Below are 14,609 nucleotides of genomic sequence, written 5' to 3' on the forward strand. Positions count from 1 at the left end.
TTATATTCTCACATCAGCGCCTATGGTTAACTTTATACAGATTATATCGACCTAAGATATTGTATTGTTATAAAATTATGTAAACAAGTTATCAAAAATGAAATCAAAAATCATTTAATGCTTCGATTACACCCGAACTCAGGCCCTCCGTATTTGCTTATATCCAAGATAATCATTGAAAAATCGAATCAAAACGGAAAAAGTTTCGTGTCTTTTCACCTTGACCGAGGAAAAGGCATCATCTGGTATCCATGGCTCGGCGAATATTATTCGTTGAAAGATACGCACATAGCTATAAGGCCTAAAGATAGTGCGGAAATACGGGTACAGAGATGTTGATAGGATAAATGAAGGCTTGTGCAAAAGTCGTTACATTCTTTTATTAGGTCTACAACTTTGCTTTCGCTGTTTTTTTTGTAAATTTAAGACTTTTTTTGATTGAAAACGGTTACAAATGTCGATGAGCCTCAGCCGCACTTTTCTTGGAATTAAAAAAGAAAAGCAAAATTTCCTGCAAATGTCGAGAATTCGGCTCAAAAAGTGACATTTTCAGTTGAGAATAAGTTTGGGAGATCTGTTTACAAATATTTTGTTGGGTTAATGTTGAAACAAATGTACAAGATCGATATAAAAAAAAAAAATCGATTTAATCGACCAGTGCTTGACCCTAGAGACATCTATTGGAAAACGGCGGAAGCAAAATTGTAGACCTAATAGAATACGCGGAACATTCAACAGAATTGAAATGAAATAATGGAAAATGGACTTGCTCGGTTCTAAAGCAGTTCCGAGAATGCTTTGTAAGCTCTTCTGTGCTCATGTGGCCTGCTCGGGATTTTGCGAACCGCTGTGAATGGTTTACCTTTTAACCTTTTAACAAAATGTGGTTTGGTAGTGTTTTGTAGTGATTTTGTGGGCGTAGCAATGGTCCGATTTCGCCCATTTGCAATACCAAGTCTCTCATGATACCAAGGAACACAGGAAGTTTTATCTATATCTCATTTTAACGCTTGCACGGTGAGATGGTCAGACAGACGGACAAAATATTACGAGAGTATACAAATCTGTAATCTCAAAGAGCGCGCCAGTAAAGATAAACCTGTTTTAATATAATCCTCGTAAGTTCTATCACTCTTCATTTTGATTAAAATTGAATTGAATTTGAAATCTTTCTATAGCGGAAAATAGTATGGCGTCTTAAAGAATTTACGCTGCAATTTCAGCAACATCATCAATCCGTTCCAGTTCAATTTGCGCATATCTAACATGTCAATCAGCTTCGGCTTGTGTGCCTTCTGCAACCTAAATGCACTCAGCGAATCTGTCAACAACAAAAGTGACAACAACAACAATGCAGCAGATGACTAAATAAGCAGGAAAATTTGTCTACTGTAGCCGAGTGACAACTAACAAGTCAAGCAGTTGACTAAGCAGCCAAAGCAGCCTTAAGCAAGCAGACATAAGTTAAGGAGTCGCACAACGGCGTTGTATCTTGCGCGCGTCTCGGAGGCGAGAAGTTTTCTGAGAATGAATGTAAGCAATTTAGTTGCATGCTGTCATGCTACAAAGGCGACGCTTGAGGTAAACAACTGTGCTAGGGTTGCCATTTACATTTCACAACTGGCATTAGCGGTATAGTCAGTCGCTTGAGGAAAGTTTAGCGGGGTTAACTGTGAATGAAGCCGAATTTTGTTGATGTGCGAGCTTCATTGGAATAAAAAAAAATATTTTATTTTTCAAAGAACTTTATTCCACCTATTGAAGAGTATACATTTTACACTTTTTCCGTTTTTTCCACTGACGGCTGCACATCAGCGCCCGCCGCTGAACGCTGCTGAGCGCCTGCGCGTAGTAGCGCAGCTGTCAATGGTATAACACCGGCCGGAGCTTTAGACTGCTTCTTCCTACTCGTTGTTGGTGCCGAACGCACGTATGGATAACGGTAATCATAACTACCGTATGGGTTGTAGTATGACGGATAGTAGGGATAATGTGTGTGCTGGTAGTATTGAGATGGTGGCGCCCCGTATGGCCCATAGTAGCTGTGACCGGGTGGCGGCTGATAATAGTAGTGCGGTGGTATTGGTGGACGTGGACGATGATAGCGATCATCATCATCGTCATCTTCATCAGAGTCATCGCTGTGATACCTACGATGCGGTGGAGGATGATCGCTGTGGTGGTGGTGATGGTGACGATGTGGACGATCGGTATGTGCAGGTGCCGACGGCGTGCCATATTTTTGTGCCAGCAATTGACTCAGATCAACCGTTTTGATGACAACGGATTCACCAAGCTCGGCTAGATCTTCCACTGGTTGTAGTTGCTGTTGTTGTTGTTGTGATTGTGGCTGCTTTTGCGCTTGCAATTTCTCTTTCAGTTCCAACTGATTCTCTTGTAATTGCAAAATTAGTTGTTGCTGTTCATGTTGTCGTTGCAAAAGTTGTTGCTGCTGCATTATTAGCGCTTGAGCACCCTGTCGACTACTCTCCGGCTCCATGCCAACGGCCTGCGGTACCTCGCGTATGCCATCAATTCGTAGTATCGAGAGCGGTCGCTTTTCCACTCTCTTCGCGACCTCTTCCAAATAATCGTCTTCCTCCTCTTTCGCCGCAGCGCTTGTGGCGATTAGCGCGAGTAGGAGCGAAGCGAAGACTTTTCGACGCATTTCGTGGTTTAGTTAATTTCAAATACTGTGCTAACGATGTATTTTATAATATGCGCATTCTTCAACGCTTTTACTAGCTGGTCTGCGTGTTACTGCGCAGCTGCGGCCCGCTGCCTCTTTTATTTATATCAACGCAGTCGTGAATTGCTGGCGAAAAGAATTCGCTAGCCCATTGTCAAATTCTTTTCTCAAAACTTTCGATATTTTTAGTTCAACTACTATTGTTTCATCGTTTTTATTCAGAAAAGTCATTGATAAGCTGTGAAATGTTTTCTGTTATTTTTAGACAATTTATTTTTCTGTAAAGAAAGTCTCCTACATATGTATCTAGTTTAATTGCGCATAACCGTAATGTTATTATTTACTGAATTTATTCAAAATTATTTATTAACAAACATCTGTTGTCCATTGCTATATGCTTATAAATAATACGTCAGATACGAATATCGAGAGAGAGGAAGAGAGAGAGAAGAAGATATTAAAACTAAGAGAGTAGGCATAATTCCAATAAAGTGAGTTGTATGTTCTGATATACATATCTTTTAAAGATATAAGAACAGATCAAGATCTATCATATAATATAACCAAAGAGAGTCGTCGCCTTAATACATATTTCATAAAGTTTCTTGTTTATTTAGATAATATATAAAGTAATAATTTAAAAATAAAATAATAAAAATATATAAATGTTATATATACATATTTGATATCTTCTGGAGGACAATGATCCCGATTCGAATAAATATTCCGTATGCGAAGGCAACAGTGATGTGATCTTAATGGCGATCGGGTTTAATTTGTGATGTAATCTCTTCGTTGTTGTGTTAATTTGGAAAGTCTGCTAGAGAAACTGTGAGAGAGATTATTAGCACGAATAAAGGAATAAATCGTCTTTGGAAAACAGTTTAAGAAGCCCTCACTAAGTTTTTCTTTGGAGTATAATGCAAATAAAAGCGATCTTCAATGTTCACAAGAGAATTGATCTGAAACTCATCAGCATACAACACTGCTAAACTACGTGAACTTCGTAAATATTGTAGATGCGTTCAGTATCAGCACCACTTTGTGAAGCTGCGCCTCCAGGCAACTTGGCGTCGTCTAATAAGACAAAAGGCAGTTTTCTGCGTTTTTGTACATTATGCTCATTTGTTCGTTCACTTATTTTTCGGGCGTTGGACCTTAAGAGTTTATTGCTATCAACCTCGTCCGAAGCGATTTTCATATCTGCTGCGTATGCCGGGATTGCGGTGGCACCGGCGCCTTGTAGGCCCTCCAGCACACCCTTGATGAACTCGGTGCGTAGCAGCGTGTCTTCGTCCGTCGCATCGGATAGATAAGGTTGTCTAAGCGGCACTGGAGCGTATGGTGCCACATAGGGTGCCGCATACGGTGGTGGATAGACTGGCAACAGTACAGGATACAAATCGGGACGTGGTCGTGTATTTTGATCATCAGACTCAGCGTTATTCAAACTGTAATTATCTGAGAGCGTAGCTGAGGTGTTTCTATTTAGCGCTGTTGCAATTTCATCGGACTGAATGCGACTGGCTAACGGTAGTAAGCTCAGCCACAACAGTGTCTTCGGTTGTCCAGTGTTGCTCGCTGTTGTTGTTGGTACAATACGTCCACTTAACGGAACAAATGTGGTAAACAATGTTGCGCCAGTGAGGAATAAAATTCGACAAGATAAACTCATTTCGTCCGAAGATTGCAGCACAAGTGGTTAACTGAGAGAGGAGCTGACAAGCGTGGTACTATTTATAGCGAATACTTTGCAATCGGAAGAAAGTTTGAAAGTGACACTTAAAAGTTGTCGAGTTACCATTTTTATAGCTGACAAGTTTAGCAAATCAAATCAACAAAACTATTTTGTTGACAAAACAAACAAGTGAATTAATTAAGATGTATTCGGTTGCGGATAACGCCCACCCACGCACGAAGCTGCTGAAACGAAGTATGGTTTTTTTTGAAATTTCAGAGCGTGTCCGTAGATAATCTAACTGATGAGTGAAGAGCCAAGTAACGAAGTGATAACTTTCATGAAGCTTTATGGCTTGCATCTAGCTGTAGGATCTTCAAAAGATTCAACTTAAAATATATTGAAAACAGTCTCACTAGCAGCATGATGCCCTTCCTTCGCTAAGACGGAGAAAGAAGCTCCCCTAAGAATTCATTTGTATGTATGTTTACTATAATGGAGAACAACATATTGAATTATGTCTTTCTTTTTTAAAGTTCATAATCACGCAAAGTGTGCTGAGAAAAACAACGCAGTGGGTTTACTAAAGCAACAAATTACAAAAGAAGTTCTTACAACACTCGAACACATATAAATAAGCGTGTGGAGTTCATGTAGTGAACTAGTTATACTTAACCAATCGAACGGTTTAGCCGTAATAAGCCAAATGCTGTACAGTTTTAAAGTAAGCGTCGTTCTATTAACGGCACTGCTGCTCCATACAGTAGCGAGCAAACGCGGTCGAACTGCTTCACAGCAGAACAACAAGATACAAACGCAGTTATTACCACTAAGCGAAACAGCCGAGCAAGTCTATAATGATGAGGGTTTCGTGATTCTTGAGCTGCCGATAGTGGCGACCTCACGTGATTTGGGTGCACTGCTGGCGCTACATACTACCACACAAAGGCCGCATTATGATCATTACGATCATCATCATCATCACCATCATCACAGACCCACCAGGCGGCCATCCAGACTCCGACCACGACCATGCACAGATGACGACGATGATAGTGACGAATGTGATGATTACTACTATGCTAGACCAGCGGTGCAATATACACCGCCCTGGTATGCAACGCCACCGCAACCACCACCAGTGGCACCTTATTACGGACCCCAACCATTTTATTACCCGCAACCACCGTATTATCCCCGACCATATTATCAACCACCGTATTATGGTCCACAAGCGGTCATTTATAATCACACACATATACCAGGCGCCTCATAGATCGCTGATACCGCTTGGCACTCTGCGTGCAGACTACATTGGATTCGCATACGTCGCCAAGGTGAAGTCGTAAGAAATAGTCAGTAGACTTCTATTTATATATTGGTATAGGCAAAATAAATTTCTGCTTTAGTAACTGACATGGTTTCTTTTAGTCTTAACATTTCTCTTTTGGCTATTATTCTACTTTACCTAGTAATAAAAGATTCTTTTGTTCCCCTTGAACAATCCAGGGAATAAAAGCCGCTGTGTTGTTATTGCTATTCGTATTGTAACTGGATGAAAGCCAGCAACAATATCGTCCGCTAATACTGTTGCTACTAACTGGTATGCGTTACCGCTATATATAGTATTTAGCCTATAAGACAATCATTTAGTTTGTCAAAATTTTTCTAAGCGATAAGAATTCGGTGGTCTAATTTATATTCCAATTTGTTTTCGCACAAAAATGATTTGGTATCGCTCTTACATTTGTTTACTGTTCTTGTTGCTTGGCTTTGCATTGTGCGCTGAACCAGAGAACTCATCCCACATCGCAGTTTCTGAAGGGAGAAAGTTTTTTGTTCACCAAGGTGTGCAAAACCGCACTGAAATTCCCGTTAACATCAAAGTTATTACCGTAAAACGTATGAAGCATAATAAATATCGACTTCCACGTCCGACCCCAAAACGTCGCAGGCCGTCATATCAGCGACCCCCATCAGCTCTGTATCCAATACCGCCTGCAGTTTATCCAAGGCCACCACCACAATACTCGTACGTATCGCCACCATGGTATTTGCCGTATCAGCAACAACCATATCCGCTACCGCCATACGTGCCGCCCTTTATGTGGTCTCCTACGGGTCCAAGACCATTGCCCGGTTTGCAGCCTGTGCCTGCACCTTCACCAGCACCTGAGCCATTGCCGTCACCATCGCCGTCTCCTTCGCCATCGCCTTCTCCTTCACCACCGCCTTCTGCTTCACCACCGCCTTCTCCGTCACCACCGCCTTCTCCTTCACCACCGCCTTCTCCATCACCACCGCCTTCTCCTTCACCACCGCCTTCTCCATCACCATCGCCTTCTCCATCACCACCACCCTCTCCATCACCATCTCCATCGCCTTCTCCCTCACCATCTCCACCACCATCGCCAGGATCTTCGTCTCTCCCATTACAAGATCCATTTCCCGAATCGATACATTCACAACCAGAGCCATCAACAACGTTTTCTCAATCAACCGGGCCAACACTATCACCAGCTCTATTTGAAATTCCACAGCCAGCAATTTCAACGTCACTAATAGAGTTACCTCCACCATATAAATCACCCATCGCTGACGTAGATAGTTCCATTTCCAGTCCATTGCTAACGAAAGGCGATTTCTGCGAAGTCGTCGTATTTTTGTGCAATCTCGACGATAATCCCGATATACCTGAACCCCCTGAGCAATTTTGTGAACTCTTCAATCCCTCATGTGCTGCCTCGAACTTAATAAGCTCGCCTACTCAGGCACTTACTTGGCTCTGCGAAATGTTTCCTTCGCACTGGATGTGCAACGCGCCCGTGAAGACGCCTATTAAGTTTTGCAAGCAATTTGCAAGTCATTGGACCTGCTTAACAAATGAAGAGTTTATCGATTTCAATGCGCTCTTAGAGCCCACACCCGAACGACCTAAACAGGTGAAATGGTTTTGCCAGCAATTCCCTAACGATTGGATGTGTGAAGATCCGGTGACGTCTCCGCCAGGTTTCTGTGAAAAATTCCCCACACATTGGGCGTGCGCAGCGCAAGAAGAATTCATGGGAGACAATTCACAACCGCCAGCAGGACTCGAAACCTTCTGCAATCTTGTACCGAATTATTGGATGTGCGAGAGTCCGCTGCAACCACCACTCGGGTTTTGTGAGACTTATCCACGAAATTGGGCTTGTCAGACACAGTTAGCGAACGCTGAAGTGCAACCGCCTTTGTGTGTCTACTTCCCATGGATTTGTGAAGATCCAACCATATCCAGCATTGACAAACACCGTCCAGTTCACTCGTTACCCATTGATGTATTACTAAAGTACTCAGATCTAAAAATACGACAAAGCGGCAGCATAAGCATACCATCTGAGCTCTTCAAAGTGAAGCGGCACAAGACTGCTGTTCAGTCGTTTACGAAACCGGTTCGTGTGACTAGGCCAAATAAGAGTGTCTACAAGCCGCCGCTTTCAGATAACAAAAAACGTGTTGCTGATTTGGATTGGTTAGAATAAGATCGTTTTGTGTTCCGCTTTTAACACTTACTTAAGAAATTGAAAATTGTTGTTATTTTAGGTTATGTTGAGTTCATGACTATTGAAAGGGGTCACACATAGAGATCCGTTTAAACTTATCCACAAATAAAGACATTAAAAAATTAAAAAATAGTTCAAATTTTTTGTTTTCGTGGGTCAAACATGCGTCAAGCATTCCATTGGAATTGGAATGATTCAATGGAATGATATTACAAGTCACTCCAAATATTTCTCACTCAGCTTTGCCTCAATCAATTATGAAGATTAGCTAATACTTGCATAATATATGTAAACATGTACCATAAATAATATGTTATGAAAAGTCTGCAAATACCAAAGAAAGCGAAAGCGGAGAGAAGCCATAAGAGCAAAAAAACAGCCAACTTTCACTTTCGCTTTCAATTCGCACAGCAAAAGCCGCACTGTGCCGCTTCATCAGATTCATTTTCGGTTTCAAACGCAGCGCCAGTAAAAGTGTTCGTTGACCGCGGTCATTTGCAGATAGATTAAGTTAAGTTTCGAGGCCGTGGAATGATTTCGCATAAACTTATTGCTGCTGTGATTTTTGCTTTGATAGTTGGCGGAGTAGCAAAATTAACGCAAACCGATGAAGAATTTCTGCGTCGTCTTTCTAAGCTCACACTAGGTGATATTAAAAGCGAATACCAACTCGGAGAGATCCAGCACTATAACGGCAGTCAGTTGATGCCGGTCGATAGCTATAAACTAGCGCTCTTTCCGCCGTTCTTTATCGACGTTATCTACAACCCTGGCAGGCGGCAGCCAATAACGCCGAATGCAGCAACTGGAGAAGACCACAAATAAATTAGAAACGATTTTATTTAAATAACATGTGAAATCATAAATATTTATTTGTTGGAAAATAATAATTTAAGCGTCAAAATCGATTTATTTGGATTTACAATTTCAAATAAAATCCTACAAATATTAACTTATGCTCTAACTACTAATATAATTCAGTCTCTTTATTACTACAACTACACATTTGAACACGCTTAATGGCGTCCTCACATAATCCTGTGCTCACTTAGTGGTCACTGCATCCGCACTTAACTCTTGATGCACGCATTTTCGTCGCCTTCGTCCACATCCGGTCGGTTACTTTGCATTTCCTTTGATTTCCGCGCGATTTCCGCCAGCTCCAGCCGTCCGTGTGCATATGTGGTTTGTGTTGGTTGCACAGTGCAAGCATGCATGCTTCGCAATAGTTGCCATTTAGGAATGTTCTAATTTCCGCCGTTGCCGATGTATGCCACCAATTTGTCGTTGTAATATCCGCTTATGTAGCCGTGCCAGCGAAATGCAGCGCTCTGCGTCCCTTTGACGTCGTCAACATTCGGTTCGGTTTAGTGACATCTGCGACAGCAATCATCCGATCAGCGGAGAAATCTTCCGCTTCGGCACCAGCAGTTATACCACTATCAACCGCCAATTCCTCGTCCTCTTCACTGGCATCGTCACTTTCGCCTTTGCCGTCATCGCCATCGCCATCATCGCGGTCGTCATCTTGGGAAGCATCGTTATTTGCGTTACCGTCTCCACCGCTGGCATTTTTCAATTTTGTTGATTCTGTCTCGGTTTTCAACAGCTCCACATTGTAGTTTTCTTTATTTTCCTGGGCTTCAACAGCGTCAGCTTCCGCTTTGGTAAGCTTGTATTGCAGCATATTGTCAACACCCAACACTTCATCAGCTCCGTTAGCTACATGAATGCCGTCACGAATGCCATCCAAATTGACTGGCTTTGCTGCTTTACGATATTTGCTGTCATTCTCCGTTACATAATCACTGGTCACGAATTCGACGGCATCGATGAACGCATTCCCATCACTATCATCGTCATCATGTCTATCTTGGTTGTCATCATCATCGTCTTGGTAATCTTTGTCAGCACCATCTACACTGCTGTCCGTTTGTTTGGTGTTTTTGCTGCCTGCCACATGCTCGACACTTTCGAAATTGACGTCCTTATCACTCAAGCCGCCTTGGAGTGGCTGTCGAGTGTCATACTCGTATGTTTTGTCATTATCTGTTTCTAAACTGGTTGTCAATTGTGCAACTGCTGTCATTGCAGCTGCCTGCCTCACACGGCTTTGAATGCCATTAGCAACATGCAGCGCTGCTCACATAGCCATAAACATCAACATCACCATCAGCATCGGCTTCAACTGCGCCATCACCATCAATTTCATGCACATTCCCATCAATATCCGTGTAGTAATTTTCATCGCTCTCCGTCCCACCCTCCGCACTGTCGCCACTATCATTGCCAGCGTCATAATATCCACCAACATCAATGTCAGCGGTGCCTACACCTTCATCAGCGTTGCCATCGCTCGCTTTGTTTCCACTACTGTCCATTTCAGTGCGCCGCTCTATGAGCTCAGCTTCCACTTGCTGCTCGGTTCCCCGGTGTCTCAACGGCAGTCCATTTCTGCTGTCATCGGCACTTGTAATTGTCAACTGTTCATGATTTTTTATTATTTTCTCCCGGTTATTGTCAATTTCATCAGTAATATTTGCTGCTTGCACGGCTGGTACGCTTGCAGCGGCCTGCTCGGGTTTGCGGATGTGACAGCTTATCGTATAACTCAAGGATCGTCCAAGCAACACACGTCCTCCAGCTGTCGTTTCTGGCGCTTCATTTTCATTCTCATTCTCATTTTCAGTTTCGTTGCCATTTTCATTTGTTTTGCTGTATTGCTCACTTTTAATTATCTCCGTTTTGCTGCACATCACTTCCGGTTTTGGCACCCTCATACGTTCCCCCTTCGCATTCGTCACGTTTGTCGTAGTGTCCGGCTGTGGCAGAAGCGTTTGGCTGATGTGTTGTAATCCAGCAGTCGCCCAAGTCGACTTGTCATTTGTGTTCTCCGCAAGCAACTCTGTGTCAGCTGCGAAGTGCTGGTGTTGTTGTTGCTGTTGGTGTGTAGTTGCCACTTGCGTTTCATTGGTTTTGTCAATATTTTCAATTTCCTTTCTTACATCGTTTTCAATTGCCACTTCCAGATGCTCTAAATTGTTTGCTGGCTCATTTGCAATTGCTGCAATCGGATAGGTTGCGAACTGCTCTGTGGCTCCATCAAATAATGTCATTACTTTTGTTGTTGAAAGTTTGGTTTCTGTTGTCTCTGCGAGGTTTGTGGTTTCAGCATTTACATTATTGTACTCTGTTGCTGAAGGGTCATTTAGCTGCAACTCACTTTCATTACTTTCGCCAGATTCAACCGATTGATAAGTTGTTGTTGGTTGCTTGAGTTGATTAAATGGCTGTGGTACTTCCACTTCAGATTCCTCTGTACACATTACATTGCACTCTTCCTCACTTTTAACCGTTTCTTCGGAAATAGTTTCGTGCGAACTATTCTCATCACTCTCTACCTCGTTCGTTTGATTGAAATTCAAGAAATTCAGCTGACTCTGCAATATCGTATAGCCCGCACCGTAACCAAGCTCTACAGAATCGGGTCCATCATATGTAATGCCATCAACTCTTGTATCGGGTCTTTCGTGTTTCTTTGTTAGAGCCTGGGTATTTGGTACCTTTTCAGATTCGTGCGATCTCGTCGGAGAAATCGCGTTTTCTTGCGTTGATTCGTAACCATCCGACAGTTGTTTTACCACGCTAGAAATAGGTACAGAATACTGTTCAAATATTTCAGTAAGACGTTCAAACGCGTCGTCTATATTTGCTATGTTGAAAGTATTTGATGATGCGCTCAGGTAAGATATTGGCTCTGATGGCTCAAATAAGAAAATATCGTTAGCCTTCTGTGGGTCTTTATATACTAAATTATATTTAAGTTCACTTGATTGCGGCACATTTTCATTTGAAGCAAATCTTGTGGAATTGTTTTTGTTTTCTGACATAATCGGCTCCGTAGAGCTGAGGTTGGACTCGATGGGTGAAGTTTGGGGCTGGTTCTGCTTAAAAGGTTTTGTTTGTGGTTTGGGAAGTTCCGACGTCTCATATGACAGCGTGTAGTAATTTGCTCCACTATTATGGTTAGACGGATGGTTTTCGGTAACGGAATGGATTACATATTCTTGACTTTCACTTACTAACGATGAAATATACAACACAGCAGGGGTGTGACTAGGCGAATAAACTGATTGAGTTGCATAAGAATGTGGACTGTTCAGTTCAGCAATAACTTCATGCTTTAAAGAAACTGTTTGTTGATCTCCTTTGTTGGTATTACCAGGAGCCTTTGAGACAGTGTTGGCGCCGCTGTTGAGATTTGGAACTACATAAGAAATAACTGGTTCTCCATTTGTCTCAGTTGGTTGCACCAGAGGCATTGGTAATTCCGGTGACACATATGTTGATGAAACCTGAATACCATTTTTATTGAAACTTGTGGCAACACTGGTTCGTAAGTGTACATGATAACTGCTTGTATTACTAATTTGGATATCAACTTTTCCAGTTTGAGCTTCATCAGTAGAGTCACCTCTTTCCACAATGTACACACCATTGTCACCAACTATATGTTGTTGCATTTTTATATTTTCCGCATTCTTTTGTAAAAAGTCTAACTGTTGTTTCAGAGTTTCATTGCTGCCAATATGTTTTGCGTCCACGCTCAGATGATCTATGGGATGATCGTCAGAGCCATCCTCTTCTCTGGTACTATAAATATGAAGCGATATTGTGGCATGACGCTCTGAAACATCCGGTGAATTGTGTGTGGTGTGGTTGCTACCGTTGTGAGTGGAATTCAAGTTGTTATCGCGGATATTTAGGGTAAGATTGCGATCATCAAAGCTTGTCTCATTTGTACTAAGTTCAACAGCAGTGTCCATAGTCTCCATTCGGTTCAGCCATCGTTCAGGGGCTGCATTTGTTGAAAGCTCTTCGGGTTGTGCATTTCTATTACCTTCATTGGTTGTATTGCTTAGATTTGTATAGTCTCCCATCAATCTAGTAGCTGTGTTTTCGCCATCTGTGACAAATTTTCTTTCGTTATAATTTGGTGGAAGTAGTTGCTGCACTATAGTGTCATTTCCCCTTTTCAATAGAAGCTCTTCCATTAAAGATTTTAAGCGCCGATTTTCGTCGTCTTGCGTGATATTACTTTCTTTCTGTGGAAATTTATCTTCGTTTATTTGACCACTTTCACTTATTACCTCTGTGAATTTAGTGGTAATATCAGATTTTGGACTAAGTGTACGACCTGAAAAAATTAAAATAAATTTATCTATATTCTTCATTTTATTTCGCTTTAATTATTGTACCTTCATTTCTGGCTATTATTCGTAAAAAAATTAACAGTATTAAACAGAATATTTCCAGCAATTTCATTATATCGAATTTAATGCCTATTAAAAGTCCAGCGAACCATTTAATTTAAGAACGCTTAGCCAGAACTCTACCAGCCGAACTAAACCGATTTCCGATGTTTCGCTGAATTTTATGAGCCAAGTAAGCATTGTTGTGCCACAAATGCGATCTATTCTAACTTAATGCCGTTCTAATCTATTGTTCTTTTTCATAAACATAACAATGGAGGTGAAAGATATTTGATTGAACATCAATATAATAATTAAAAGCATTCAAATTTGTTATACCTATTCAATTTAATTATACCACACGAACATATTTAGCAAAAGTGAAAATATTTTGTACTCTTGTTTGGTCTTGAAAGAGAAATAACCAATATTTTCATTTAAAGGAAAGCATCAAGGTGTTCAACCGAATACCATATACTCGACGTCTTCGATTCGCCAATTATCTGCTCGCTAAGTTTGAGCTTTGCTCGCTTTGTTTAAAGCTCTCTTTGTGAAAGCTGCAACAATGTTAATCAGTTAAATTCAATACCACACAATCATTTTTTTTCTACATATATATCTCAATTTGATTATACCAACTAATTGGATTTATTCCAGTTTATTGTTCGATTCGCCACTCTGCTTTGTTCTGGCTAAAGAAATGTGGATAGTTTTCATTTGTTCAAATGCAAATGCTCTCCCAAGTGTTTTTGATGGGCTTAAATAAGAGTATGGCACCGTTCTTCATAAGAATTCTATTAGCCATAATTTAACTGTGTCAGTCGGTATAAAGAACACTGTGCCAGTTATTCATTCCGTTAACTCTTTCAAAACAGTTCTAACTGCAAAAAAGTGCCGTTACCACAATCAGTTCGATTAAAATCAACTTCCCTTCAACGCCACACACACACACACACACACACACACACACACACACATATATATATATATATATAATATATTCTCATGTGAATTGATTGAATTTGCATTTGTTTTTGCCCAGAACTCCAGCTCTTCGCTTTCGTTACGCTTTCGCACATCAAATTTGTCATAATTTCCGTCAAACTTTATTCATAGCCATCATGTCAATAGCGAGGCATCAACAACAGCGCCAGCATTAACATTAACAAAGCGGCTCTTACTCGTACAAAAACAACAACATACGTGTGCGTATGTATGTATGTGAGTGTGTGGCTTGTGCTTTGGTCAGCGTCGACCTCACTATTCATCGAGTTTTGTTAAAAACTAACTTTTTGTTTGCCATTTGTCCATCATTCCCACATTCAATGGTGCGTTTACACATCCACAACAACAACAATACCGCTATATTTACATATGTGTATGTTTGTATGTCGATAACTGAACCGGTTTACACTGTGTTATTAGTTTATTTTTAGTGTTTTCTGTTG

The 14,609-nt window shown here is 41.2% G+C and overlaps 4 protein-coding genes across 4 annotated transcripts; 1 reads left to right on the forward strand and 3 right to left on the reverse strand.

Moving 5' to 3' along the window:
- Positions 1–1,774: 1,774 nt before the first annotated feature.
- LOC128922570 (putative uncharacterized protein DDB_G0291608) lies at positions 1,775–2,668 on the reverse strand. The gene has a single exon (XM_054233524.1). It carries the CDS (start codon positions 2,666–2,668, stop codon positions 1,775–1,777), a length of 894 nt encoding a protein of 297 aa, XP_054089499.1.
- A 3,365-nt stretch (positions 2,669–6,033) lies between these two features.
- On the forward strand, positions 6,034–7,972 carry LOC128922613 (uncharacterized). The gene has a single exon (XM_054233726.1). It carries the CDS (start codon positions 6,092–6,094, stop codon positions 7,886–7,888), a length of 1,797 nt encoding a protein of 598 aa, XP_054089701.1. The 5' UTR covers positions 6,034–6,091; the 3' UTR covers positions 7,889–7,972.
- Positions 7,973–9,209: 1,237 nt separating this feature from the next.
- On the reverse strand, positions 9,210–9,998 carry LOC128922571 (protein PFC0760c-like). The gene has a single exon (XM_054233525.1). The coding sequence runs from the start codon at positions 9,996–9,998 to the stop codon at positions 9,210–9,212; it is 789 nt and encodes a 262-aa protein (XP_054089500.1).
- A 34-nt stretch (positions 9,999–10,032) lies between these two features.
- On the reverse strand, positions 10,033–13,306 carry LOC128922612 (uncharacterized). The gene is made up of 2 exons (XM_054233722.1): positions 13,168–13,306; positions 10,033–13,106 (listed from the first exon to the last, which is right to left on the reverse strand). Exons 1-2 carry the CDS (start codon positions 13,232–13,234, stop codon positions 10,033–10,035), a joined length of 3,141 nt encoding a protein of 1,046 aa, XP_054089697.1. The 5' UTR covers positions 13,235–13,306.
- Between the last annotated feature and the right edge of the window lie 1,303 nt (positions 13,307–14,609).

Source organism: Zeugodacus cucurbitae, chromosome 6 (genome assembly GCF_028554725.1).
Source record: "Zeugodacus cucurbitae isolate PBARC_wt_2022May chromosome 6, idZeuCucr1.2, whole genome shotgun sequence".
Lineage (NCBI taxonomy): Eukaryota > Metazoa > Arthropoda > Insecta > Diptera > Tephritidae > Zeugodacus > Zeugodacus cucurbitae.